The following is a 25,995-nucleotide window of genomic DNA, read 5'->3' on the forward strand; positions in this document are numbered from 1 at the left end:
GCTGGAGTCAGTCAGGCACCCTGTCCTCCCAGGCCTGGTGGAACAAGGCCTTTAAGCCAGGGAGCAGGTCTTCCAAGATTCACAGCCAAGGTGGAAGATCTAAGCTGAGGAAAGGATAACCCTTTAGTTTGTGGTTATATACGTCAGACTTGGCTGGTATACAGGCTTACAAGGGGCTTCTGAGTCGACATGCATAGGACTGCCCAGGATGTGACATTAGTTGTGCGTTATTTTTACAGTTTGTTTTCCATAAACTCTGCTCAAAAGCCATATGTTTGCAAATGCCATTTGGGTTTGGGGTTAGGATATTAAAGTCCAGCTCATTACACTTGTTTCAGATGGAAAGCCCAGGATATTGAGGTTTAAATAGGTGAGATTGCTGTTTTCATACACTCTTCTTGCCACAGAATAGTGTTTCTACCCTGTGAGTGGGTGAGGAGCACATGGGAAGTTGTAATAACTTTGCATGTCTAATAGGCCCATACGTTTGTCAGAACTCAGGATTTTCCCAAAGTGTAGCTTACATTTCTTATACTACTTGGACTTCTATTTCTCATAGCAACATTATCACTTGAAGTCACTGAAGCAAAAGAGTAGCTTAATACTTAATGAGTATTAACGAGATCATTTCCTCCTAGCCCATTCAACCTAGGCCCTCATCACAGAGGTACACCTGGCACCTTTATGACATACTTTCCATTGTATCCTAAATACACACCTATTCACCTTGACCTTTGACACTTGATACATATATTTTAGGACCACCCATTTATTTTGATTGCAATCTGTTCCAACTGGTTTTAATACTGTATTTTAAGCATGTCTTGGGATCTCATGATGAACGGCAGGTGCATACTCTAAAAAATAATAACATATGCTAAACAATAGTGACTCTTCTTTTTTTCTTTCTTTTTTTGCATTGTTACATGTGCTCACAAGATCCCAGGACCTTGCCTTTTTAATTGAGTGAAATGAACAGATTTTTCTGTCAATTTAAGGAGGCTTGAGACAGTGATTCTCTTCATTATCTTACATCTGTGATGATCCCCAGAAAGGGCTGCCTACACTTTGTGGGGGCAGAAATAAATCCTACCCAGCTGTATCATTTGCGATATTTGTGTTCTCTTTTTTGTTCAGAGTTAACATTACTTTGTGTATGTACTACCATGATCAGTTAATTTTTCCCTTTTGAAGGAACGTGAAAAACGGAAACATGAAAGGATATTGAGTGAAGAGCTTGTTGCTGCTGTCACCTACCTCAATCAGTTTCTACCTCCTGAACATGCAATTGTATATATTCCATGGGACATGGCCAAATATACAAAGAGGTATGTGTTTTACAAGAGGTATGTGAGCAGCACATGACTCCAGATGTTAGTTGGGACAGAGGGAACTTTGTCATAACTCTCTTCAGAGTGTGTCGTTTGTGGACCTGGAGATGAAGTTCCATTTTTATATTGTTCATTTAGTGTATCATGGGAATGTAAATGAAATGTGAGTCATTTGTGTTAAATGGTACTGTTTGGAAATCAACCCAGCCAGCTCTGCATTTCAGAGGCTTTTTGCTTAGACTTTAAAGCACTTCATGAGTGGAATTCAACATTGTTCTATTACAAATGTTCTGTCTGTGCAAGTATTTCAGCTTATCCCCCCTTTAGTGTTTTGTCCCATGGTAGCTATATTGTGTTATACCCTGCTCCCCGTGGCAGCCATTTTGTAACTATTGCCCACAGAACTTTCTCAAAATTCCAACTGTATCAGATAGTCCAAAATGGATTCTGGGTAGCTTTACATGAGTAAAACTAGCAGAGTTGTTCGATTGTTTATGATCCATTCTTCCGGAGATGCTGTAACAGGAATGGGAAATCTCTGGCCCTCCAGATCTTGTTGCACCAACCAACTCCTGTCATGGTGTCTGTGGCTGTTGAGAGTTACCAGTTCCCCATCCCTTTTCTATGAAAATGATTTTGCCACAGAGAAATGGAAGTAGTTAACAGGTTATGCTTTTATTGATAGTCTGTTGCTATCTTCTTTTTAAACTTTGGTTAACATTGCTTAGGGATACAGTGCATGCAGAGTGCAGAAGAGGCTGGTGTTTATTGAAGTGATTTTTTTTAAAAAAGATGTTCTTCCACGAGAGTAAATACAAACATGTCTTCAGTGTTTTTGCTTTTATTTCCATCTAGCAAACTATGTAACGTCCTTGACAGGCTGAGCGTTATTGCAGAGAATGTAGTGAAGAAAACTGGCTTCTTTGTAAATCACCCTGCTTCCTACTGCAGTGTCTTGCGCCCAGATGAAAAGTATGTATGCGGGAGAATGCTCTCTTGTGTATAATTATTTTAAAAGATTTCTTAAAAGTGGTTTGAAATCCACATTCATTTATTACCAATGTAGATAAATAGAAAAGTATACACCAGCTATTTCATAACAACAAGGGGTAATCATTGTTTGTCATACAATAGTGTTTTATTATTTGTGTTGTCAGCAAATCTCCTATACCTTTAATTTTATACTTTCTTGCTTTCCTGGGAGATGATAAACAGTTCTAAGAACATTAATTGAAGGTTATTTGTAAGCAGAAGTCAGCTCAGATTTTCTGGCTGCTTCAAGAACACCAATTTTATGCTCCCTTTTTAGTATAGTAAGCCGAAAGTTCAAATCTCATTATTGTGTTTATTCATTACAACTATAACCCACCTTTCTTCCATGGAACTCAAAGCAGCATGCACATGGTTTCCAAATAGTTTTCAAGCCATGCACAGACCAGATCCTGACCTGCTTGTTGGATGTTACTTTATTTGATGTAGATTGCTTATTTTAAAGCTATGTTTTATGGTCACATTTTTGTATTGCATTAGATTGTTATAAGGTGTACATTCTTTGTTTCTTCAGCTAGTAAACCGCCTTGAGTATTGTAAGATAGAAAGGCGGTATACAAATTAAATGATGATGATGATGATGCTTGTCATAGCTGCTGTATCCTGTGCTTTTGAACCTTGCCCCAAGTTCCTAATGAATAATTAGTATGAACAAATTAGGGAATACATGCAGTAGTTTATCATGTACACTGGGTTTCTCTGGGTGATTTTTAAATCTTGGCAGCTATCTTGCCCGCTCTAAACTCAAAAGCCAGTTGAGCACTGAGTGCTGTTAGTTGAAGTTTTATAGCAATATTTGTTAAAACACAGTGCTCTTGTATGCTGTGGATTGTCTCTGAAGTCACCTAGGTTTCACTAATGCCAATTTTGTGAAGTCCACCAGGATATTAAAGTTCCAGTCCAAAGAAAGCTCATCATGCTTAAGTCCCACGGAAAACAATGAGAAAAATTATTTGGAACTTATTTGTTCCATTAAATGGCACTTAAGTGTGACTAACTAGCTTTGATTCATGGTTGAAGAGTTCTGATTATTCCAGGGGGATAATTTTTATTATTTCCCTGGTCAATTGTTTTTAAATCTATGGCACTGTCAGTGTGCTATTTGAAACTACCTACCTTTGTTACATGTGATAGTTTGTCATTTCTAGCTAGACAAAGGACTTCCTTAATTATTCATTTATTAATAAAACATCACATGGAAGGAGAAGAGAAATCTGAATTAAATCTTGCAGCCCAGCTCCTGAAAAGGAGCTCTCCTCAAGCTGCTTTAGAGAAAAACAGCAATTGACTGTTGAAAGATAATTTCCTCCTCCTTTTTCAGTAAAGAAGTATTTACACAGAAACAATTTGTTGATGTTGTTACAATTTATATACTACTCTTCATCTGAAGATCTCAGGGCGGTTCACAAGATTAAAACCATTGGTTCACAAATTGCAATACCATCAATAGAATCTAATGATCAGTTACTGTAAACCATGGCTAGGGAACTTGTGGCCCTCCAAGTGTTTTTGAACTCCAGTGTCCATCAGCCCCACCCAGCATAGTCAGTGGTCGGGGTTGGTAGGAGTTGTTGCCAAGCAACATCTGGAGGGCCACAGGCTCTTTATCCCTGCTAGGTATTATATAGGGAATGCAAACGGTATTTTATCATGTAGCAAGTTCTGCCTCACATGGTTTATTTCCTGGGTGATTTGATAGGCTACATCTTCCCAATACAAAACTGGTTTCTGTATATTTTATCAAAATTAATGTTGCTATACACATTAACACAGTTTTGCTGTTGCTCATTTCTTATTTGTTTCAATTGGCTCTGAGTAGTAGTCACTAAGATGATTTATTCTTCATGTAGCAGATACTGTAGCATAAGAGGCAAAATACAAATCTTAAATGTGTGTAACAAAAAAGACTGTACTTGTAATGCTTGATTTTTCATTACAATTTACAAATTAATTTGAGACTGCTTACAGTTATTGATCTACCACATACAATTGCTTGATTCAACTTGTTAATATATTTTTATGTATTATTCAATGGTGTATAAGCTATTAATATTAAAGGGTATATTTTAATATTTACAGGCAATTCATTTGTGTTGGGATGTAATGAAGCCTGTTCTTGGGGAACCATTTGTCTTGAGACCTGAATGTCTATTCCATTACAAAGCATTCAGAGTAATTTATATGCTAATGGAAATTAACTATGTGGAAAGTACTTCCTTCAGGTGAAGTGTTAGTAACAATTCTCTTGAGTGAACTGCTTTCTTCAAAAGAACGAAACTTCCTACCTAAATTGGGCCTTTTAGTACTGTAATATCAGCCTTGGCTTCCCATACAAGGTTCAAACAGGATTAGTAGCATTTTCCCTTTCCTCTGTGCCATAATACCAAGTGCCCTGGTTGTAGGATAACATTTTCTGTTTAAGCATTTCTGTGAAAGAACTGAGGCCTACTTGTACACTTAAGTGTATAAGCTGCACTTTAAACCAAAACTAACCTATACTGAGCTTGACTGAAGGCTAAGCATACACTATTTGTTTCTAAATTGAATTTTCCAAGTCTGCACTTCGACCTTTTTCAGTGTTTGTAGAACTATGCATTACATTTCACCCCCTTTTCAAAATGCAGGGTAATTTCTGGTTGATGTTTACTGTAGCCGCTTCAGGTTTCCTTGCTAGAGCAGAGCTTCAGATTCCTAGAATTATCTCCCCAAGCATTAAGCTCCAGAGTTGTAAATGTCTATAGGATTATCTCCCAGGGTTATGTCTTTACTGACTGAGGGCAGATTGATGATAATTCTTATAGAATAAATGCTTTGTAACACACAATGTTCTGTCTTACAGGTGGAAGGAGCTGGGAGGAATTGTGGTTCCCACTGGCCGTTTACAGGTATTTTAATGGAGTATGTAACCTGAAGCGTCTGTAACCTGAAGCGTCTGTAACCTGTAACAGTGGTACGTCGGGTTACAGACACTTCAGGTTACAGACTCTGCTAACCCAGAAATAGTACCTCGGGTTAAGAACTTTGCTTCAGGACACGAACAGAAATTGTGCAGCAGTGGTGGGAGGCCCCATTAGCTAAAGTGGTATCTCAGGTTAAAAACAGTTTCAGGTTAAGAATGGACCTCTGGAACGAATTAAGTTCTTAACCTGAGGTAGCACTGTACAACATAATATCCATAATTTCAGTTCCAAGAATGTTTTTTGTTAATGTTTACGCTTCTACATATTCATAGCTAAAACGCACACATTTTTCTGTATTAAACAGAATTGCTGCACAACTTTTCAATGTGCTATAGATGTGCAAGCACACACTTGATGTCTCTATAGGGTGCCAGTGTGGTGTAGTGGTTAAGAGTGGTAGTCTCGTAATCTGGGGAACCGGGTTCGCGTCTCCACTCCTCCACATGCAGCTGCTGGGTGACCTTGAGCCAGTCACACTTCTTTGAAGTCTCTCAGCCCCACTCACCTCACAGAGTGTTTGTTGTGGGGGAGGAAGGGAAAGGAGAATGTTAGCCGCTTTGAGACTCCTTAAAGGGAGTGAAAGGCGGGATATCAAATCCAAACTCCTCCTCCTCTTCTTCTTCTTCTTCTTCTTCTTCTTCTTCTTCTATAAACATATGGTTTCCCCCCAAATACTTTTAGTATCAGGGTTGAAAGCAGTTTTTTTGAAATGATATCCAATACTTCAAATTTAAAGTAGTATTATGTAAGAATGAGAAATCACTGTATTAATCTTATTATCAAAGCAATATGACTCCGAAAAAGGTTTCACTTATCTCATACTGTGGATATGGTTAAAAAAATACATTTGTTCAAGATGCTTGCATAAAACCAAACATGAGAAACCTGCCATGAATTGTGGAACTGAGGAACCCGAGATAGCTCAGTCGGAAGAGCATGAGACTCTTCATCTAAGAGTCGTGGGTTCAAGCCCCTGTTGGGCAAGATTCTAGCATTGCAGGGCGTTGGATGATGATCCTCATGGTCCTTTCCAGCTCTACAATTCTATGATTCCATGAAAAATCTGTTCAGTTGCAACCCACTCAGATGCTTGTAAAGAGAAAGAGAGTTGCACTGGTGGGAAGATGTGCAACTCTGCTTCCTTAAATGAAAGCTCCTTCTGTTTATGGGGTATTTACATTGGTTTCTATGTATTATAAATTAACAAGAGAATAATTAAAAAACCTGAACTATGTGCACAAACAGTTCCTTACACTTTGAGTGAGTTTTCAGTGTACCTAAAAGACTTCCATGGGTTTGCAAATGTGAGAATCTGCACCAGTGAACCACATGTGCAACCTTAATTAAGTTCTATTAGTATAGATGATTTGGTGGCAAAATTTACTGTTATGCCCTAAAGAATAATTTGATATTTACTAATGGACTTGAAACTAATTATATGTCCCTGCACTTATTTTTTCAGACTGGAGTTCTTCGAACAAATTGTGTTGACTGTCTGGATCGCACGAACACAGCCCAATTTATGGTTGGGAAATGTGCTTTGGCCTATCAGCTTTATTCCTTAGGCCTGATTGACAAACCCAATCTGCTGTTTGACACAGATGCCGTTAGGTAAGACATTTTAGAAATTATCATTATTATTAAAATAGTAGTTTTTTTCCTACAACTGTTAATAGAAATGGAGCATATATGTTTTTTGTTATTGATACTTCTCTAATTTCTGTTTCGACACATCATTTTAGATAAGTATGGATGTTTACACTTAAACATTTTTCTAGGTGAAAGATAGTAAAAATAAAATAGAAATAATCACTGGCATACTGTTGTAAAAATTCATCTTGTTGGAATTCTTAACCATGTTGTTCTCTCTGCTTTAGATTATTTGAAGAATTGTATGAAGATCATGGAGATACATTGTCACTTCAGTATGGTGGATCTCAACTTGTTCATCGAGTAAAAACCTACAGAAAAATAGCACCTTGGACCCAGCATTCTAAAGATATTATGCAAACTCTTTCAAGATACTATAGTAATGCTTTTTCAGGTAACTTGAATTCTTTCTCTGAGATTTCCAACATTTGTCATCTTGATAAAGTGAGAATTATTTTTTTAAAAACACAGATTTTTTTAAACAACTGGCTACATGGTGCTATTGAATTTTTATGATGAAAATGAAACTGGGTCAAAATAACATGTTGACAGCTTGAAAGGTATTTGGGTCAGGCTCAACTTTAAATTCAGTAGGACAGCTTCAGAGTTAAACCTTAAGGGTTGGACACTGTAATTGCTGTCAGGCATGACAGTGTAACCCTGGACAAAATCTGCCTTCTCTCAGTGAGCAGAATGGTTGTGTTCAAGCAACCATCAAGGGTCTGTTTTCCAGCTCCCATATAGGCTGTAAAATATCTAAAACACCCCGTGTGTTAGTGGAAATCGTTCATGGCTTGGAGTAAAGCACTCAGTCAAATAGTAGCATTATAATATTCTAGCAAGGGCCATTTACTTCATAACTGCCACTGCAGCTGTTAAGGAACACGAAACCACGGGGAAGATTACCTTGCTAATCTGAGCATTAAGCCCAAATGTATGCAGCCAAGTGATCTATTCTGAGAAATTTGAGTGCAAGAATGGTAAGTGTTTAGCAGTGGCGTAGCGTGGGGGGTGCCAGGGGTGCCGGCCGCACCGGGCGCAACATTTTGGGGGGCGCGTTTGGCTGGCCCCCCTCGAGGAAGCGCGAACCTCTCCAAGGCGCAGCGCGCCGTCGGTGGAGGAAAAGAGCCGCGCAGCAGCAGCAGCAAAGCCGGGAGGAGGAGGAGGTGGAGCGAGCCTGCTAATTGCTTGCTGGGAATTACCGTAATTTTCGCTCCAAAACACACACTTTTTTGCTCCTAGAAAGGAAGGGAAAATGCCTGTGCGTGTTACAGAGCGAATGCACTCATGCTTGCTTTACAGCCAGGAGGAGGGGGTGGAGCTGAGGAGGAGGGAGGGAAGGAGAGCCATGCCAGCAAAGCGGGCAGCAGCCGCTTACACGCGAGGAGGGACAGACGGGAGCCATAGCGAGCCGGAAAAAGCGCTGCGTAGCCAGCAACAGCTGCTGCAGCCTCAGCTAGCAAAGGTCCGTGCGCTCTCTAAACGGAGCAATGAGGCTGCAGAGGGACGGCAGGGCACAGGAGGGCTCTGAGCCACGAGCGCAGTGAAAACCAGTAAAAAAAGTTTTTTAAAAGGCTGCTGGGGACAGGAGGGCACGGGATGAGGGAGAGGGGGAAATTACAATTCTCCCAGCGTCTCAGCTGATCCGCTGAGCAGGACTTGGGTTGCAGGGGATTCACCATTAGCTGTGTAAAGCAGCAAAGAGGGAGAGAAGGAGCAAAGCGGGAGTGGAAAGGAGCTGCTTACACTGCTGTAAGTGGCTGCTGTCCGGTTGGCTCCTTTAAAGCAACAGTGCTCTTTCCCTCCCCCCTCCCCGCTCAGCTCTCCGAAAAGCTCCTTCTCCACCCACCCCATGCGAGCTCCTTTTCCCCTTAGACCCCCCTCCTGCATTATTAGCCACATCCTTCTCCACCCACCCCACGCGTGTTCCTTGTCCCCTTAGCAGTGGCGTAGTGTGGGGGGTGCAGGGGGGGCGGCTGTACTGGGCGCAACATCTGGGGGTTAGGGTTAGGGGGCGCAAATCCACGGGTTAGGGGGCGCAAATTACTTGCCTTGCCCCGGGTGCTGACAACCCACGCTACGCCACTGGTGTTTAGACAGAATCCTTCTTAAATAAACTTATTTTTCTGTAGAGAAGCAGACAAAAATAACATAAATATAAGCGAAATAAGGTCACATAGGCAGGTAACTTTCTTCACTGCTTGACTGAATTGGAATTGCCAAGCAGCACTCAAGATTAGAGGGCATCCAAATGTCATACTGCGGTTAAAACGTTTAGAACCAGACATACTGTTATTTCTATTATAGGTATAAAAGTGTGTCCTTCTAATCCCTTTTCAAACAGGCAACAGAGGACAAACAGTAGTTTGTCAGGCATTATAAGCCACTGATTTCTTTCCACGTTATGTAGTCAAGATTATTGGAAGAACCATTGTAAAGCAGTATATCTGATCTGTCTAGGAAGGGTAATAACCCACTACAGACTTCAGCATTAATGTTGCCACATTTCTTGTTTCTGGAATCTAAAACAGGCTATTTATCCAGAAACAGGACTGGACAGTCAACTTCCCTTTAATTGATATATAGGAAAGTAATCTGATTACTCTATCCAGTTAATCATGGTGCACTACAGTCCTAGTCGTACTAATTCTGGCCCTTTAGATTTTTTGCCGAGTGAGGGCAATGAAGTGTTTAAGCTAACTCAATTACTTTGGCTCATTAGCTCCTGGTTATATGTCTTTCCACAGACGGCATACAAAAAATGTGCTAGAGCACACGTAGGTACAAAAATAATTTAGAAAAGAATCTGTACAGGATTTTCTTAATTGCAGTGCACACTTTCAGCATGGCTAAAGGGAAAACAGTTAATGTTTCCATCAGTGCTTCATCTTTTAATAAAACTACAAACTACTGTTTTTCAAGGCCCAGCTTTGTTGTATTGGTAATAGTTTGTTCATAAAAGTTACTTCAGTTATTTTCACATTTAACAGACAACGTTGATTCTTAAGGTAGCTCCAGTGTTACTTCCCTGTTGCTTTTCTTGTATCCGGTTTTTTTCAGTTGCATTCTAAAGCTGTGTTTATTTTGATAAACCTGCAAGTTATCCTTGTATATCATATGCTCTCTGTTAATTTTATGGATAATGTTTTGGAAGTTTGCCCAAACATGGAGGAACATTTCAAGGCAAGTTCCCAAAACAAAAAGGAGTGGAGTGAAATGATTAGAGAGGGGAAGGGGATGGAGATTTGCAATTGCAGTACATGCTGGGGTCTTACCATTTACATTTTTTCTTCTTCCTTTTGAATATATTAATACTTTTTAGTGCCAGTAGCCGTACCAACCACTGCTTACAAAGGCAAAGCTCCCCTCTCCAAAAAGACATTTTGAGAGGGTCAAACTGTGACTCCTGAAATGGTCACCCCCAGTTTGCCATGTGGCAGTAGGGTGACAAATTGGTGTTCTTGGTGTTGTTCCTTTCAGCCCACCCCTGTATTAACCATGTATCACACATAAATATGTGTATGGCTCTCAATTGTTACTCATTTCTTTCAGATGCTGACAGGCAAGATTCAATTAACTTGTTTCTGGGAGTATTTCAACCAGAAGAAGGGAAGCCTCACCTCTGTGATCTTCCTACTGATTTTTACTTGCACCAGAAAGACACAATGACTCTTATCCAGGCAAGGAGAAGGTATTTCATGGCACTCTTCTTGTTAGCTTCCCCCCAAAATTAGGGCAATATAATCAGTACCATAAAATGATTCTAAAACCAAGTAGTGCAATATTTTAAGATAAAACAGCAACATACAACAGTTTCTAATCCAGACCAATAAAAAATATGTTACAAGAATAGTAATAGTTTTAAAAACATATTTGGTCTGTTGTTTTAACCAAAAGCAGATTGAAATTAAAAGGTCTTCAAAACCTAATCTAAAACAATCAGAGAACAAGTCAGCTGTATCTCCTTTTGGTGTTCCATAGATATGGGACCATCACTGTCAATGACCTAATAGTCATTGATAGTATACGTGCAAGAAGGGTTTTTGTGGCCCATCTCAAGGCCCAGACCCATTCAAGTTCTTCAAGTAAACTGAACCGTTTAGGCTTTAAAGAACAATACCAGCAATTTCAATTGCACCCAAATGTGAGTGGCTCACCAATGGAGCTGATACAGAATTTTTATAGCATGATCTGAATGCTTAGTTCCCACAAGCATCTGGATGGCTGCATTCTGTACCAGCTGAAGCTTCCAAAGTGTCTTCAAAGTCTTATGTAAAGCACATTAGTAGTCTTGTATGGATGTGACAAGAGCATGAATAACTGAGGCAGGGTCCACTGCTTCTAGATAGAGCTGCAGCTGGAGTATCAGCGTAAGCTGATAAAAGATGCTCTTAGTCATCACCACCATCTGTGCTTCCATAGACTGCACAGAGTCCATGACTTGGTCTTTCAGGAGAAGTGTGACCATATACCAAACCATCTGTACACCTCTACCCTCTCCCATAGTACTAAAGAAGAAGGAAGAACTGGTGAAAATCACCTTCACCCTCCTCTTCCGTTAGCAGAGGCTCCTGCTAGATCAAATACTCCTTTTCAATTGAAGGGCTCTTTCCAGTCTTGGAAGGGTAGTATAGGAGACAGTCTGTTGTGCCCCACTTTGGGTTGTCAGATTTGTAAAGTTGACGATGTAAATAAAAATGAATGAGTAGTGTTCTTCTGTTCACCATCTCCACATCTATATAGGATACGGTTAGCAGGGTGCTGAATCAACTTAACCCCATATTTCATAGTAAGATGAATCATTGTGCCAATTTGTGTTCTGGAAGGATTTGCTGTCTTTAGTGTTGTTCCCTGCTTTCAATAAGCAGTTAAATCTTGTTCCACATGACCCCAAAGGTTAAGTTCTAAGTTAGATTTGTAGTCTCATTTGATAACATGTGTTCCCTTTATCCTCAACATTTATGTTACTATTACATCTTGTAGCAAACAATAGTAACTATAAGTTACTATTACATCTTGTAACAAAATGATCTCAGTTACAGGCTACTGGCCCATCTTCAGTTGTGTTTTCTACATTAAAAAAATTAAAATATTGCCACTATGTTTGTCATGTGATTCTTAATAATAACAATAAAAATTAAACATAAGGCGTAACCTCCATTTGCTAAAACCTTAGTCATACTGAGTCTACAAGGGTTTAAAGCACTGTATGACATTGCAAAGTTTCTGGCTGTTATCTTTGATCTTTCATCTTTTTAAACTGCTATTAAATTTGTAGGTCTTGACTTTTTAGCTCCAACTGTGTTTGGGCTTTTGAGACCAATATATATTGATTGTGCAGATCAATATAGCCATGCTGCCCTTGCAGACTCCAGAAAATTCTTCATAAAAGTGCAGTTACACGGCTGAGACTATAAACTCTTCTAGCCAAGAAGGGTTTTTTATCTTTTCACACTTAGGTTACCAGATCAAATTATTCCTCAGTCAAACAAACAGCAGGATGTTGAAGTCAATTTCGTTATGTGTAGAGCAATAGACACATGGAACACAATCCATATTCCCTTGTGTGTGACTAGCATTTCCATTGCTGGTTATAGCAGAAAGAGCAAAGCAAAAGCAAACATGGCTATCAATAAACTCTAATTCTGTGTTCTATGTCTTAAGAAGATATTATGGTTGGAAATGTTTAAATTGGGCAACTATAATAATTTCTAACATAACATATTATAAATTTGATTTTACGATATAGTTAATTATAATTAAAATGTAATTATAACCAGACAATTCTCATAGTTTAGGGATGTAAAAAGTGGAGTCCCCCAATATTCATAAATTATTTGGAGTTAATGGTCAGTAGCAAAGTAATCAAGTTTGCTGATAGCACTAATAATTCAGGGTAGTAAAAGGGATTGCAAAGATCTCCAAAAGCAAACTTGGTGAGCAGGCAATAAAATAGCAGATAAATTTCCTGTAAAGTATAATATGATGCATATTGGGGCAAAAAATCCTACCTCTTAAAGATATGCAGATAGGGATCTGAGTTAATGTTATCTAACTAGGAACAAGATATTATAGTCAGAGTGAAGAGCTTGATTAAAATGCTCGCTAGTATATGTTGACAGCTGTGAAAAAGGAGAATTCAGTCTTGGTGAATCATTAGGAAAGGGATCAAAACTGCTGGTATTTGCAACTGCACTAGGAGTACTGTGCACAATTCTGGTTGCCCCAACTCCAAAAGCATATCATAAAACTGGCAAAAGGAAATACATCTTCATATAGCATGTAGTTAAAGCTGTGTAACTGTCTACTCCAAGATACAATGATGGCCACTGACTTTGACAGCTGGATTAGACACATTAATGGAGGATAAGCCAATTAATGGCTGCTGGCTATGTATTTTCTTGGGTAGCAGAGGCACATGCATGTGAATACCAGTTGCTTATGGGGCCACAGCTATTGCCCTCATGTCCTTCTGTGGACTTCCCCCAGACATTTGGTTGGCTTCTGTGGGAAGCAGGATCCGGAACTAGATAGACTGTTGGTTTGATCTAGTACGGATGTTCCTGTTGTTTCTTTTGCTCTGTCAATGTGTATTCTAGCTTACACCATCTTATGGAGGGTTGATAGTCTAAAATTTAACAAAGGGAAACAGCAAGTGGAAGCAGAGGTGTAATCAGGAAAAGAGCATTCTTCTTCCTGTTGGACATGCTCAGGCTTAGTTACAGCAAGGCACAGGAACTACAGTGGTGCCTCGCAAGATGAAATTAATCCGTTCCGCGAGTCTCTTCGTCTTGCGGTTTTTTCGTCTTGCGAAGCACGGCTATTAGCGGCTTAGCGGCTATTAGCGGCTTAGCGGCTATTAGCGGCTTTAAGAAAAAGGAAACAAAACTCGCAAGAACTCGCAAGACATTTTGTCTTGCGAAGCAAGCCCATAGGGAAATTCGTCTTGTGGAATGACTCAAAAAACGGAAAACTCTTTCGTCTTGCGCGTTTTTCGTCTTGCGAGGCATTCGTCTTGCGGGGCACCACTGTAGAGGGTTTCCTAAATACTGCATGGGCAAATGCGCTTTGAGAAGGGATTTGTAGGAAGGAAGAAGAGGCATGATTCAGGTGTTATAAGAGGTTGTTCCTTGTATAAGGGAGAAAGGGTTGGAGCATTTGATGGAATGGGAGAACTTTTGGATATAACTCACTGGATTTTTAAAACTATTGTTTTTGTTCCATACTTAAAGCTACACTTTCTGGTGGACTCCAGGTGTCCTGGAATGCTTGCCAATGCCTTATGATGAAGGTCAGTTATACATACAAGAAAGTGTGTTTTTCCTTTATTTTTAAATATGAACACAATTTGCTTACATAATAGTAACATTAATGGGACACAATTACTAGAATAAAAATAGAAAAGTGAAATAATGTACCTGTTAACTTAAGGATCAAGAGATCTGCTGAAAACACACATGGAGGTATTTACTGTACTACACATGGCCATTCTTCTATAGAAAATTAGTAGTTTTTAATACACTGGGTTGTATTCAAACTATACATGGATGGCATTCTGCCCACACTCCACTCCACTAGAGGAATGGGGGAGAAGATGATTTCCCCTGACACCTCTTGCTGTCCCCCACTCATCTTGAAAACGCTGCTCCAGAGGGTCAGGGAGGATGTTCTGAGGGCTCCAGGGGGAAAGAGTCCCCTTAGAAATAGATGATACAGTATTTAAGAGATTTACTTTACCTGCATTTCTTTTTTAGCAATGTCTGTTGCTGAAAACAGAAGGAAGCTAATAGTGAAGAAATTTCATAACTATGATGAAGAGATTGACATTCATAATGAATTTTTTCGACCCTATGAACTCAGCAGTTTTGATGACACTTTTTGCTTGGCAATGACAAATTCAGTTCGGTATGTATGTTTTATTTTTCAAGATAATAGAATTTTGATTCAGCCTTTCCATTTTACAAATGAAACTGAATTGAATTCTTTTAGAAAAACTTTCCTTACATAGCCTTAAAATGGCATTCAATACAGAAGAATTCGTATCTTTCATATGATGGACGAATCTGCAATAAAGATGTGATTCTGAAGCTTTTGACACGTGTATCTGCTTAGATAGAGGAGCACCAGTTTTAAAATGTATAAAATTACTAGTGTCACTGCTGGTGTCGACCTAGTTCTGTCTGCCGAAAGTGTGGGCAGGCAGAAGTACTACTGGCAGACTTCCCTGAAATGAGGTTTTCCAGAGAAGGGGTTAAGCAATCCCACAGCTATCAATTTATGGCTTCAGGCCTAATCACTATCCTGGCTGATAAAGCATGAAGCAAGCCCCCCCCCCCCCCCCATTTTATGCTCTGGCCAGCAACAGGGTTGCAGAAGCAGACTTTTCTGTCACCCCCCTCCCCGCCTATCTAAGGTTTGGATTGCTCTGTTAACTTGTTATATTTGATTCTTTATTCTTTATACCCTTCAGAGATTTTATGCCCAAGAATGTTGGCATTGATCCCAGCCCATTTACTGTACGTAAACCTGATGAAACTGGAAAATCCGTTTTGGGGTAAGAAGAAAATCAAGAATTGAATGCAGAATTTTTATTTATTTACTCATTTAGTACCTAATATTAACTAATATTGGGCTTAATACAATGATATCCGTAGTTTAACCTTCTAGAGTCAAACCAGTAAATGTTTTTTTTGTGTGTATAATTTATAGACACTATATTAGTTTTACAAAGGATGGTTTGGAGTGAGGGAGGAAAGACCCCCCCCCAAAAAAATCTCGTTTGCCTTATTTACATATAATTGGTCATCTATCTACAAACAGCTGAGATTCCCTGTACAAAAGGTAAATTGCAATGAGTTGCTGCTCTCCACTCCTCCCTTTCTCTGAATGCAAAGAAAAGCCAGTTCCGATACCCTTTTTGTTTCCTTAGTAATTTTAATTGCTCTTAATTTTAATTAAAGTTTTGATGTAATTTTAGTTAGATTCTAGGGAGTGGTTTATTGCATACAAATGGACCTAAATGTCAATTTCCACCAGTAAGACATCGCTACAGCCCTGCCTTGCTGGCCACAGTGGCAGTGCCACTCGTCAGGGCTAGGATCAAGCTGGGCTGGGTGAGAACAAGAGAGAACTAGGTTGGCATCAGTGGACACAGAGGCATATGCACCTGCGTCCAATGCCACCTCCAACTTGGTGCTTCCCCCACTCTCACTGCCACCCTGCCCTATCTTAGTCTCAATGAGCAGCAGCCCTGACATAGCTAGGAGGACATCTTCATATGCCACAGCTGTTTTCCACAGATAAAGAAGCAAAAGCTGCCAGTGTTATCTATTTCTGCAAGAAAAGCAGTTATAGCAGTAGTGTATTTGAAGTTTCGTGTTACCAGTGCAGTTCAAGTCACAGATTTGAATGCTGTGCTGAGACATCTTTGCACTTGTATTAATTTATGAAATAATTTCCCTTTGTATCTGACTATTTGCATGCTTCAACCTATAGGACAACTTGTTCTTCTGACTGGATACTGAGGTCTTTGGTTCTTCTGCTCTGTTCTCTTTGACTTTTTTGAGTGTATTGAGTGTAGATTTTTATTTCTTCATTCTTCTCATCAGGCTGTAAAAATCCATTTGCTCAGAACACAAAAGCTTTATATTTCTAAGAAAGAAATTACTTAAATGTATGCAAGAGATCAATAAGGCTATCTGTGCTGGGAATCCTAAAGTGAACATTTGTACCTGAACAATATAATAGATCAATCACATTCTTTTCCTTGAAATAGCTCAAAGACTCCAAATTGTTGCTTTTGATCCATATTTTCAAAAACTCAAAGTGTCAAAATGTTCTGAACCTGGTTTGGAGCTATTAAGCTACTTCACTATTTGTCAATTTATAGTTTTCTATGACTGGACTAGAGGTATTAAAAAGTGACTCAGTGCTTCTAGCAAAGCTTTTTGAAAGCCGCCTTCGTACTGGGTTTGCTTGCAGAGTTCTCCCTAATAACGTTAGGGAGAACATTAAAGCTGTTTTAATTAGGTGCTTATATTCTAATGTTTTTGCACCTTAGTTTAAGATGCCGTAGTCAGTGTCCTAGTCAAAATGACAGGAAGACCCAAGCGTTCGGGGACAGAATAAACTGTGGTTATAGCTGAGAACAGTGGATAATATGTAGTGTTACTCAGAGTTAGATCCATTGAAGTCCATTGATTTAAATACTTACAGCAATCAATTTCAAATTAGTGGTTTGTATCCAGTGGAGTTCTGTCAGTGAAAGGACTTCCACTACCTCTTCTCTTCTTGATCTGCTCACCCAGCCTTCCATCTTTTCCAGGGTTTCCCCCCAACTCTCTTGATCAGATTTGGGGGTGCATGGAAAGATAAGAGAGAAAGAAAGAAATCCTTGTACTAATGGGACAACTTCATTGGATACAACCCATTGGACTGAAATAGGGTAGATCCTTTAAAACCAACAGGACCCATTTACTTCATTCCATTGATTTCATTGGGCCTACTCTGAGTATGACTGTTGGATACTACTTAATGAGCATAACAGATAATTAGAGAACCCAAAGGCCTGTGACATAAATGGAAAGTAACATATATAGCAGAGGAGTCCATAGAGCATTTTTCAAAGCAGCATTGTGATAAGACTGAGAGTTGGTGGAGACACAATGCTCCTGGTTTCTTTATCTGTGCTTATGACAAAGGTGGGCTGCAAGGGTGCATGTTTTGAAAGGTCGCCCCCTTCCCTTCAGACCCCCTCCTCTCTTTTTAAAATTTATTCTAATAGCCTTAACCAAGACCTGGATATATTGTTTTCTGTTAGGGTCAGTGATGACAACAACATTTGCACTCATAATGCTTAACTGTGGCTAAGGACGGGGAGGCAGAATTTGCTGAAGGGAGGAGGGAACACTTGATCTTGCATCCCATTCCCGATCTCTTAAAGAAACCATTTGGACTTTCATACATGAGAAAAGAAGAGGCTTTCTCTCTTCTTGCCCTTTCACTTCTGTTTCTTGAAGGGAATGGTGATAAAATTGAACTGCCTCTTTCTTGAGATATCATGATGTGTAATAAATTCTAATTTTGTTTAGGAACAAGAGCAATAGAGAAGAAACGGTGCTTCAGCGCAAAACGGCTGCTAGTGCTCCACCACCACCCAGCGAGGAGGCCGTGTCTAGCAGTTCGGAGGATGATTCTGGAACTGATAAAGAAGATGAGGGGGCTGCATCTCAGCGTTCAACGCCAGTGAAAATGACAGATACGGGAGATAATGCCAAAACAACAGAAGTAAGGAAGTGTGCTAACCCGCAAAGGGACAATATCAGCACATCTCTTTCTTTACAGCATATTTGTTCCAGTGTTGTGTTTGATTTGTGTTTAAGGCTTACTAAAATGAACATCTCTCTTTACATGTTAGGGGCTTTCCTCACTCAGCAGTAAGAGAAGGTACTATATACTTTTAAAAAGAAGACACTTTAAAAAAAATACCTGTAAAACAAATATGTGGAAGCTTGGAGGCAGATGTAGTTCTTAAAGCAGTTTAAAACTTCTCTCTTTAACTCTTTTTTAAGGGAGCAAGGTAATATATTAGTTTTAAAACTGAGTTATAGTGTTGATTTGTATTAGTTGTTTAAATTAAACTAGGTAATTCAGCTAGGAGTGAAAGATGTGTTAATAGAGGATTGGCTTAATACAGAAATATGGCTTAATAGAGCTCTTTCAAATACGAACACTAATCTTTCCAGATGACACTCCTGTGCAGACTTCAGTACCATTATAATACTTCAGTATCTGGGGATGTTAATGAAGATCTGTAAAAACAATAACACAAAACAGATTAGCAATTTTATAGCAGCAGAATCTGGATTTTAAATATTGCACAAGGGAATGAACACAGCAGGCAAGTGATAGGAAGAACGCAGATGATGATGCCACTTGCTCTGCTGTGACATTTGTGGGGAAGCCCATGGCTCCAGCCAGTTTTCTTGCATGATCATTGCTTGAATTTAATTTTCTTGTTTCTAGATAAATTTACTGTAGTTTGGAGCACCTTGATGAATTTGGAAGGTCATAGGCTGGCCCAAACCATTTGTTTCCCCAAGCAGGTGCACGGCACTGTATCTTGTAATCCTGCTCGTGATGCTAGGTTTCGCTCTCTCATATTGTGACCTAAGCATGATTAGAGCTGCCCCCAGAATCCTTTACAGTGGAGGTGGCTAAGCCACAACCTATGGGACATAAACAACCCTCTAAACACTTTTTGTGGCCTCCCAAGTCTCCCTTCAAATTTGTCATATAAATGAAATAAAGAAAAACAGTTTAATTTGTTGAACGGTTATGTGGGTAATGCCAGGAGCCAAGATGCCAGAAGGTTTTCATGGTCACCCAAGGCCCTTTCAGATGTGGGCAGGATGAATTAGGAAGAAGCAATCATTCAGGACCCAAGCCATTTTGGGTTTAGTAGGTAATCATAGTAGAGGATTGGGATGCGGGTGACGCTGTGGGTTAAACCACAGAGCCTGGGACTTGCCGATCAGAAGGTCGGCGGTTCGAATCCCCTTGACGGGGTGAGCTCCTGTTGCTCAGTCCCTGCTCCTGCCAAACTAGCTGTTTGAAAGCACGTCAAAGTGCAAGTAGATAAATAGGTACCGCTCTGGCGGGAAGGTAAACGGCGTTTCCATGCGCTGCTCTGGTTCGCCAGAAGCGGCTTAGTCATGCTGGCCACATGACCCGGAAGCTGTACGCCGGTTCCCTTGGCCTATAGAGCGAGATGAGCGCCGCAATCCCAGAGTCGGCCACGACTGGACCTAATGGTCAGGGGTCCCTTTACGTTTACCTTATAGTAGAGGAATTTAACAGTCTGAATCCTTCCTAACCCACTGAATGGAACATTATACTCCATTTGGAGATTTAGCGCAAGAAAGTCTGATTTAATTTAATTTGTTGAATCCTAATTTGACCTAACGCTACAGTCCTACGCACATTTACTGAGAATAAGTTAAGTGAGTTGAGTGGGTTTTATAAAGACTTTGCCAAGAGCAAAGTGCTGCTTGCACAATAGGCTTTTCCTTCTTTTCCTTCTCTGATGTATCACCCTAAAAAACCTTCCTGAAGGTCAGGGAACCCTCAAGAAAGACATGGGATGTAGTGGTGGGAATGTGATAGGAGAAAGGGGGCAGGAGAACCCATTTGCTCTTCTATTCACGTGAAATTTGTCTACAATCTCTTGAGACTCCAAAGTAAACTTGGTTAATGAGATCATCCTTGCAGTCTCTGAAAGTAAATGGCTTCGCTCATCATAGCCTTGAATAAAGTTTAATAATTACTGTGCCTAATGATAGTGAAACAAAATTACTATTATCACTTTTCTAAGAATGACTTACTTATGGATATTATTTTCCAAGTCTTTTGGTATGCCTATAAGAAGGTGCTTATTATCTAAAGTCAGTCAGTTGCCAGGTATACTTTTCCTTCATTGCCATGGGTTGTTTCTGTGATAATAAGCAATCTTTGACTCAGAGGCCTAAGCAACAAGTTAGAGAACTAATGTCCAATGGTTTGTGTTCATTTTGGGGATGTACTTGGGGGGGGGGCAGCAGGCCTCATTGCCCCTCTACAAACGTTATTTGAGGCTCTTTCAGGAGAGGCTTACTTTGTGGTGTTGATGTGGCTGCTCAGAAACATGAGTCCAAACATGACTGGAAAGGCGCTAGTAGTTCAAGTCTTTGAATTGTGCCTCTAGAGTTCAAGGCCCTCAAACTTTACCTTTTATATTCCTGGTTTCTCTGTTGTGTTGGCTTGTCAGTGATATAATTCATCTCTTTGCGATCAGCCTCTCAAATAAAGGAAAACAGTTGTCTAATGTTGATATTTCCATGTGAAAGCAATTAATGTACTTTGGCAATCAGCCTTGAACAGAATATTGGCACTTCCACATAGCTGAATATGCTGAAAAACTGGTTTAAATTGCGTTATTTTAATCAGTAGGTTCTTAGAAGTTGCAGGAATTGAAGCTGTGTCAAGGTCAAACTTTGTAATGCTGGCTTCATTAAAGTAGAAATCAATTAAATTAACTTCCTGCTGTTTACAAAAATTAAGGAATAACACCGTAGTCTAAACTATCTTTGTTCTCAATGTACAAAACATTATTTGTGTTAACTAAACCCCTGATGAAGAGTTCTTAGTAAAATATAAATTAAATAAATAAAGGATTGTCCTTTATACCCACATCTTGCATGATGTGCTCCAGATACTCAAAAGAAGCTATTTTCAGATGTTTACAAATTCCCAGTTGTAATCATATAAGAGAAGAGAGTGGGGTCACACATGTTTACCCCAGCTCCCATTCATTGTGTCCCACATTGTCCCTTCCCCAAGATTATCCATGGGATGAGGACACGTCTGCTGTGGGACAACCTGTGGCACATATATTTGCCATCCACATAACTTGAAATTCTGCTCAGGGACTTACTAGTCGTCTTACTAGATGTTTAATATACATCTTACGAGATGTTTAATATACATCTTGTTTTGAGACGTACCAAGTGAAGTACCTTTAGATACAGTGGTGCCTCGCAAGACGAAATTAATCCATTCCGTGAGTCTCTTCGTCTTGGGGTTTTTTCGTCTTACGAAGCATGGCTATTAGCGGCTTAGCGGCTATTAATGGCTTAGCGGCTTAGCGGCTATTAACGGCTTAGCGGCTTTAAGAAAAAGGAAACAAACTCGCAAGAACTCGCAAGATGTTTCAGCTTGCGAAGCAAGCCCATAGGGAAATTCGTCTTGCGGAACGACTCAAAAAACAGAAAACTCTTTCGTCTTGCGCGTTTTTCGTCTTGCGAGGCATTCGTTTTGCGAGGTACCACTGTATTTTAGTGTTGTTTTTTATAAGGAGGGTTGAATGTAAAGAGTCTGCTGTACAAATGAGACACACTTCTTCTGCATGCATGGGACCCAAAAGTATATCCAGCCCTCTGGAGCCAGTTTTGGGGTGGTGGCTGCAGACAGCGAAATTGGCAACACTACTCCCTGCTATTTCCAGGTAATTTAGTGGGATGTATGGGAGGAAATTTTTAGTCAAAAAAGCTATTTGATGGGATCCAAATAGGTTTTTGATTATAGAATTTCATAGCATCCTGAGAGTTAGACAATCCATTGTCTGTATTTTTCATCTGTTGTCTTGGCTGGTGACTTGGCATGATTTTTAACCTTTTCCCTATCCACTTAAGCACCTGGTTTTCTGACAGCATGGCAGTGAATTGCCTTGATCAGTTGCCTAGCTAACTCACCGTTCTCCCTTCACACATTTCAACAACGGGGCGGGCGGGCAGGGAGAATGAGTCACAGGGAATTTACGGGAAAATAAAGGAGGCATTGTGAGATAACAAAAATTGTTCCCGTAATTTAAAAGAAAAAAATGGATGGCAAGGTTAAATTAAAGTATGAAGTAACTTTGACACATCTGCTATTGAAGTCTAATGTAGCATTGCAGCTAATTTATACTAGCTTAATTTCATAAATGTGGAGTTATCAGGAACCTGAAAAGAAATGACAATATGCTTTTGTATAATGTGCCCCGAAAACATCTAAAGATACATGGCGATGATAGTATTGTGAAAGCTTTATTTAATGTTTTGCTTCTTAAAAGGAACGTGAAAAATTTAACATGAGTCCAGACAATGCAGTACTGTATATTTATACACATTTTAAGTTCAGAGTCCTCAGAATTTTCATGCAACTGCCATTCTGTGTGATAGCACAATATTTTTTGGTGCCTTGCACACCTAAAACAAAATGTTGCAGGATGGAGAACCACTCTTTAGAGATTCAGGTAACCTGAGTTCAAGCAGTATGAGCAAAAAGGGAGCTCCAAAAAGATCTCTCCAAACAGAGTGACTAGGCATTAAAATAGTAAATGCAATTCAAGGGTAAAGTGATGCACATGGAGGCAAAGAATTCTAACTTAATATAAAAGCTAATGAGGTCTAAACTGGAATGAGATCTTGGGATCATGGTGGATAGCTGAATGAAAATGTCTGTCTAGAGCGCAGCAGCTGTGAAAAATGTTGTTCTTGTGTTTGGCATCATTAGAAATGGAATTGAAAATATAATTAAAGTAGCAAATTCATAATTGGTTTTTTAGAAATATATTGTTTGGCTGTTTTGTTCATTGGCTGCTTTGTGAGGAATGGTGGAATAGGCCTTTATAAAAATCCACGGTGCAGTCCCATTTCAAATACTGTGCATCTCAAAGAGAGCATTGTAAAGCTGTAAAAGGTTCAGAAAAAGGCCACCAGAATGACTGAGGGGCAACTCCTATGAGAGGAAAGATTATAACATTTTGGGCTTTTTTTCTTTAGGGAAAATGCAAGTAAAGGGGAACATGATAGAGATGTATAAAACTGATGCATGGTGTGGTGAAAGTGGACAGAGAGCAGTTTTTCTTTCCCTCTTATAACGCTGGAACATGTGATCAACCAATGCAGTTAAATGTTAGAAGATTGAGAAGGACGTACTCCTTCACACTTAAACTATGGAATTCACTACAACAAGATGATACAGTGGTACCCCGCAAGACGAATGCCTCGCAAGACGAAAAACTCGCTAGACGAAAGAGTTTTCCGTTTTTTGAGTCGTTTCGCAAGACGAATTTCCCTATGGGCTTGCTTCGCAAGACGAAACATCTTGCGAGTTCTTGCAAGTTTGTTTCCTTTTTCTTAAAGCCGCTAAGCCGTTAATAGCCGCTAAGCCGTTAATAGCCGCTAAGCCGCTAATAGCCGTGCTTCGCAAGACGAAAAAATCGCAAGATGAAGAGACTCGCAGAACAGATTAATTTCGTCTTGCGAGGCACCACTGTAGTAATGACCACTAATAGTCATTACCACCAGTCAGTGGCTCTGTTCATATTAAAAAGGTAAAGGGACCCCTGACCATTAGGTCTAGTCATGACTGACTCTGGGGTTGTGGCGCTCATCTCGCTTTATTGGCCTAGGGAGCCGGCGTACAGCTTCTGGGTCATGTGGCCAGCATGACTAAGCCGCTTCTGGCGAACCAGAGCAGCGCACGGAAACACTGTTTACCTTCCCGCCGGAGCGGTACCTATTTATCTACTTGCACTTTGACGTGCTTTCAAACAGCTAGGTTGGCAGGAGCAGGGACCGAGCAACAGGAGCTCACCCTGTCGCAGGGATTCAAACCGCCAACCTTCTGATTGGCAAGTCCTAGGCTCTGTGGTTGAAACCCACAGCGTCACCCGCATCCCTTCTGTTCATATTACCAACGGCTATTAGCCATGGTGGTGTACTATCTCCAGTATCTGACAAAGTATACCTCTGAATGCCAGTTACTGGGAATTATAAGTGGGGAGAGTTCTAGTGCACTCATGTCCTCTTGTGGGTTTCAGTAGACATTGGGTTGAACACCATAAGAACAGGATGCTGCATTAGATATAGTGAGGTACCAAGATGGAAATGCTTCAGTGGGACACAAAACTGGCAAATAAAATTTTCTCGCTGCTTTTAGAATTCCCTGTTAGTGGAATAATTCTGTTTAATACTGATACGTAGCTCTCAGCTCTATCATGAAGTAGCAGTTGTTTACTTTGGAAAAACTGAAAAAATGTTGCTCTTGAGTATTGTCTTTTTATTCATTCTTTTTTTTTTTTTTGTCTGGAAGCCACCTTGCATTTGTAAGAGGCAGGTATAAATGTTTAAATAAATTTTAAACCCAAGATTTATTCTCACTAATATTTCACTTGTTTTGCTGCAGAATGTAGTACAGCCTATAAAAGATATATATGGGATTAACCTCTCAGAATCTCCTTCGGAAGATGATCTCGGCATATACACAAGGTAATGTGTTTCTGATTATCTCACTGATGCTAGCAGGGAACAAATTTTTAAAAAGTGAACAGTAAAAGTGTATGTTCCAGACAAAATTAAGCACATTTTAAATTCCACTTGTTTCATTGGGAATGTTCACGATGTATTGAAAGCCAAAAGATCTTTAAAGGTCCTTACCTTTTGCCTGGATTGTGCTCATTGGTTATCTATATATAGTATATATCAAGCTGCACAGCAGCCCCATAATTTTCAAAAATCCTGGTCTACCTCCAAGTGGCTTACATTATTTCCCTCTGCTCCCAAGTTTATCTTCAAACAATACTGTGAGTTAGGTTAGGCTGAGAGATTGTGACTAGCCCATGGTCAGCTTCATGGAGAATTGAACCCACATCTGCCCTATTAGCTTAGTTGTAGAGCATCTGCTTTGCATTTCAACATCTGGTATCTCTAGGTAGGACAGTGGGTAATCCTGACTGAAACCCCTGCCAGTCAGTGTGGACAATATTGAGCTACACAAACCAATGGTCTGACTTGGTATAAAGCAGCTTCCTATGATTCAGTCCAACACTGGCTCTTGGGAACCTGGGATAGCACACTCGCTAGAGCATGAGACTCTTAATCTCAAGGTCATGGGTTCGAGCCTCACATAAAATCATACAATTGTAGAGTTGGGAGGGCCATCTAGTCCAGCCCCCTGCAATGCAGGAATCTCAGGTAAAGCATCCATGACAGATGACAATCCAACTTCTGCTTAAATAGCTCCAAGGAAGGAGGGAGACTGTTCCACTGTTGAACAGCAAAAGATTCTTGCATTGCAGGGGGGTGGACAAGACTAGACTGAAACTAAAGCCTGGGAGGTGATGCAGGGATCCACTACCAACTTTTGTTCATCCTCTTCTGTCTTTACCTATCTTACTACTACAGTGCAGGCCTCAGTGGCTTCTTTGGCGTCTATAATAATCCATGGAAAGGCAGGGGATGGTGCCTCTACCAGCTCTTGCTAACTCTGCAGTTATATTTTTATGTAAAAATATAGTCTCTCTATATCTAAGAAGCATTGTATTACACAAGATGGCTTACATCAGTTAAAATAGCGATATGTTAAAAAATCCAGTCTATGTCAGGGTTTGCTACTTACGTGCTGTTGCAACAAGTCTTGCACTC

General features: G+C 40.0%; 1 protein-coding gene across 3 annotated transcripts in view; it reads left to right on the top strand.

Annotated features, from left to right (window-relative positions):
- Positions 1–25,995, top strand: part of FIG4 (FIG4 phosphoinositide 5-phosphatase) — a 61,673-nt gene that overhangs the window by 30,177 nt on the left and 5,501 nt on the right. For all 3 annotated transcript variants that reach the window (XM_083497777.1, XM_083497776.1, XM_083497775.1), the window contains exons 11-21: positions 1,195–1,328; positions 2,187–2,303; positions 5,221–5,266; positions 6,804–6,952; positions 7,219–7,385; positions 10,544–10,682; positions 14,224–14,282; positions 14,746–14,896; positions 15,462–15,545; positions 18,082–18,277; positions 24,758–24,840. In XM_083497777.1, coding sequence (XP_083353903.1) covers positions 1,195–1,328; positions 2,187–2,303; positions 5,221–5,266; positions 6,804–6,952; positions 7,219–7,385; positions 10,544–10,682; positions 14,224–14,282; positions 14,746–14,896; positions 15,462–15,545; positions 18,082–18,277; positions 24,758–24,840 — 1,325 coding nt within the window. The remainder of the gene's footprint in view (positions 1–1,194; positions 1,329–2,186; positions 2,304–5,220; positions 5,267–6,803; positions 6,953–7,218; positions 7,386–10,543; positions 10,683–14,223; positions 14,283–14,745; positions 14,897–15,461; positions 15,546–18,081; positions 18,278–24,757; positions 24,841–25,995) is intronic.

Source organism: Podarcis liolepis, assembly GCF_965112155.1.
Source record: "Podarcis liolepis genome assembly, chromosome: 3".
Lineage (NCBI taxonomy): Eukaryota > Metazoa > Chordata > Lepidosauria > Squamata > Lacertidae > Podarcis > Podarcis liolepis.